We start from the raw sequence: 3802 nt of genomic DNA, 5'->3' as shown, positions 1-3802 counted from the left end.
TTGAGTGGGGAGGAGAAACAAAAGTGGCTTGAAAGGTTCACAAAGCTCTTATCATTTAGTGAAGTTGGAGAACCCACATTGCCCATTCTCTTTTGGGCATGCCATGGCCCATTCAGTCTGTTCTCCTCTCCCTCCCAATTTCATGGATGCAATGCATCTACCTATTCTCTTTCAATTTATATATTTAAGAAAAAAACCAACCTAATAATCATAATAATAATATAATCTTTCCTATAATTTCTTCCCTCCAATCATTCAGTTCAGGAATTGGCAACATCCATGAGATTTTATGTATTCATCTATTTTGTGGGATCCATGTGCTTTTTGTTCACTTGGATTCGCCAAAGTGACTTGTCATATTATAAAAACTTGTTGCCCCTTGATGTGAGTCTTTAAGAGTATCTCTATCTAGTCTCGTGGGTCATGCTCATTTTACTATTTTAGTTCCAAAATAGATTAGTATTTGCCGACAAAGTGTTATTTTATGCAAAGTTGTGGCTAATAATTTTGCATAGCCATAGGCCCTACCCTACACGACATGGGATACTAAACAACTAGTGATGGCAGCAGGTTGTTGTGGTATCAATGGTAGGTAGCAATTGGAATTTTACGCCCATTCTAATGACACTTTGAAAGATTGTATTCTAGATTTGCCTCAAGGGAAGTGGAAATTCTTGTTCCTTAAATGGATAAGAATGAATAAATGATGTATGGTATGATTTCAAACCCCATCAAGATTCATGGCATAAATAATCATTTTATGAACTTTGCCCCTTGTCCAAGTTATATCAATAACAAAATCTTTTACATAAACAAGTGTATTTTTGAAGTTTAAAGACTCAGAATGCAAAAATGACAAATAAATTTTTGCTTGTATTCATTTGATATTGACATAATTTATTTTACTATTAATATTTATTTCTTATATCTGATGGTATACAATGTATTACGTTATTTAATAATTCAAATAATGTGACATGAATATATGTTTAGATTTGTTATATTTAAATAAAACATATCCATTTCAAAGTTAAATTTTTCTAAAAGTTAAAATTTTAAACCATAAAGAATCCATGAATAATAAATAAGGTAGTGGGAAAAATACTATGCAATGTTTTGGTTTTAGGTTTGTTACTTGTAAGTGAGGCATCTTCTTTTTTCTTTTTTTTTTGATACAAGTGAGGCATCTTCTAAATTAGTCTTATCAGGCTCAAATACAAGTTGTGCTCAAAGCTCTTGTCAGCAATATAAATAAAGCATCCTCAATTTCTTAAAGTCAATTACCTTTGGTTCTCTTGCAATCAATGTGTAATTATGAGCACAAACACAACACACCACACCACATTCAAGTCCAATCAAGGTGATTAATGTTTATGGTGCTTTGGATCATATGGCACTACAGACATTATAATTTTTGGATTGGCAATGATGCTCAACATACTTTCAAACTGAAGGAATTCTGTTTCTTTAAAAAAAAAAAAAACTGATGGAATTCAACAATAGTTTAGGATAAAAACAAAAATTATAAGCCTTATATTAATCTTAGTTGAATTCCCCAACGTGTAAGGACTTGTACAAGTATGAATATAAACTTCTGCCTGTATAGCACGAAGTGGGAACAAATATATTTTCATACAGAGGAAACTATTGGGAAATGAAGCATCTTAATGTTGAATGACAAGGGGTAACATCCAATTCTGAAGTCAAAGTGGCGACCAATTTGAGTGAAATGAATCAAGTCCTCCATTTCCTTGTCTCATCAATCTCTCCAACTCTTTTGCTTCATTGGCCTTAGCCCTCTGTAACAAAAAAATCATTCATATCACTCATCAATCACATACCCAATTCTAACATACAAACTACAATTAAAAAATAGAACACAAACTACACGCAGTTAAGCATTTGGGCATGTCAAATATAGCTAGATTTTATGTGTATGTCACTTAATATTCTTCACCAGATAGTTTATTTTAACCGTTCAAAGTAAACAAAGGCTAGATGAAGCAGTCAATTTGCCATTTAGAAATTGAAAGCAGAAAATGAGCTATACAATTTTAGAGGAAGCACCTGCATTGTTTCTAAAGCATCTGTCTCTGAGTTGAAGTCGTAAAATAAACTCGCTGCTGTAAGCTTCATAGAAAGGAACTGCACTCAAATCCAAAGAAATGTAACTGTTAGTGTTTAAAAAAATTATTTTGTTACTGAAAAAAAAAAAAGTGTTGTATTATAATTTTGGCTCACCTCGACTTGGTTTTGTAAGGACTGAACATAATTAATTATCTCGTCCAGCATTACTGCCATCCCCATGCTCTGTAATTTCATAATCCATTTTAGAATATAGATAGTCCAATTTTATTTTTAACCCAAAGAGAAATTTTAATTATTCTTTTTTTTTTTTTAAATAACAAAAAAAAGTCTATTAAAAGAAAATTTTCTTGCCTTATAACATCCGGGGACAATGTCTTGCAAGCATCTGAGTCTTTCATTGATCTTTCCTCTTCTAACCTGATTGAAATTACATATACATCAACCTCATAATACCTATAATATATAGTTTAGAAAAAATACAGTTTAACTAAATTGGTTTTGTAGTGAACATCTTTGTGATCAAGAGCTTAATTATTTTGGGTTGAAGTAAGTTTTTGGAATTACCCTTTCTGCTAGACTGTGACTATCAGTAGCTTGGCCTCTTCTGGCTCTAACATGGACCACTTCCTTTGGATTCTCTAGTTCCTTCTCATTGCTTTTCACTCTCTTCCCTCTTCCTGAATTCTGCAAACATACAAAACCAAATAATTCATGAAGCCAAAGACCAATTCAAAACTTATTAACATAAATATATCTTCTTCCAAGTCTAAGAATATGATAAGGAAGCATTATTCTTACTTTCTTCTTCTTAATCACATCCTCCGAAACTAGGGGACTTGAGGTTCCAGAGCTGCTCTCATACATGTCCATTGCTTTTCTCTTCTGACTTTCATGGAATTCATTTCCAGCAGCTGTGACATTTATGTGCTGAGCTTCAGGCATCACATTCTGATTAAACTCATGGAAAGTTGCTGGAATAGTTTCTGCTAAGTTTGCTGTGAATTCTGGCGCTTGGTGGCTAAAGACATTACCATTGGAGAAAGGATTGTAGCATTGGAAATCCAAGTTTGAAGTCTCCAGGACACTTGGGTTTAGCCCTGCATATTGGTTTATTATATCCATGTTTTGATCAATGTCTAAGACAGGAAATGAGGATCTAAAGCCTTGCATATCTGCTGTGAATTCGGCCATGGAATTTTGAAAGACAGGGTTTCTTAAGAGGCTTAACTTGGTTTTTAGATAATGAGGCTGGTGTGAGACAGCTACTTATAGTGTGGGATTAGGATTCAAGTGTGTGTGAATCCTCAATATTTTGCTTTCACATAAAAGAATGAAAAAGAGAAGCATTTTAGGGAGAACATATGGCAATTTAGCTTCTGTGGTTGTGTTTTCCTGTGGGTACCACCTTCAGGAGATGTATCCAATAATAAAATGGGCCATGCTAACTGGTAAGATGCTGGCACTTGACCAAAACTAAACTAAAATAAAGATAAGCTTGTGGGTTAAAATGAGCTTTTCCACCCCTTCTCCCATTTTAATATCCAGTAAAATCTCCATGTCTGAAACTAATTAGGGAAATATCCCTATTTTGAAACTTAATTTTCTAAAAATCGAGTTTCAAATGTATAACTTGATTTTTGGAATATCGAGTTATATCGAACGTCGACTTAGAAAAAGTTTTTTTTTTTTTTTTTTTGAACTCGAGTATCATATA

At 33.2% G+C, this 3802-nt stretch overlaps 1 protein-coding gene across 1 annotated transcript; it reads right to left on the bottom strand.

Annotated features, from left to right (window-relative positions):
- Window positions 1-1503: 1503 nt before the first annotated feature.
- On the bottom strand, window positions 1504-3411 carry LOC142631977 (transcription factor BEE 1-like). The gene is made up of 6 exons (XM_075806380.1): window positions 2887-3411; window positions 2653-2772; window positions 2440-2505; window positions 2242-2310; window positions 2068-2145; window positions 1504-1799 (listed from the first exon to the last, which is right to left on the bottom strand). The coding sequence occupies exons 1-6, from the start codon at window positions 3277-3279 to the stop codon at window positions 1704-1706; spliced, it is 822 nt and encodes a 273-aa protein (XP_075662495.1). The 5' UTR covers window positions 3280-3411; the 3' UTR covers window positions 1504-1703.
- Window positions 3412-3802: the final 391 nt, after the last annotated feature.

This window comes from Castanea sativa, chromosome 4, assembly GCF_040712315.1.
Source record: "Castanea sativa cultivar Marrone di Chiusa Pesio chromosome 4, ASM4071231v1".
NCBI classification, from domain to species: Eukaryota; Viridiplantae; Streptophyta; class Magnoliopsida; order Fagales; family Fagaceae; genus Castanea; species Castanea sativa.
Note: the sequence above shows the minus strand (reverse complement) of the source record. Positions and strands in the feature narration are given on the sequence as shown.

Coding starts and splice junctions, on each gene's coding strand:
- LOC142631977 (XM_075806380.1), bottom strand. CDS start 3,279: ATGGCCGAATTCACAGCAGATATGCAAGGCTTTAGATCCTCATTTCCT. Junction 2,311..2,439: donor TTGTCCCCGGATGTTATAAG/GCAAGAAAATTT, acceptor ATGAAATTACAG/AGCATGGGGATGGCAGTAAT. Junction 2,146..2,241: donor CCTTACAAAACCAAGTCGAG/GTGAGCCAAAAT, acceptor ATTTGAGTGCAG/TTCCTTTCTATGAAGCTTAC.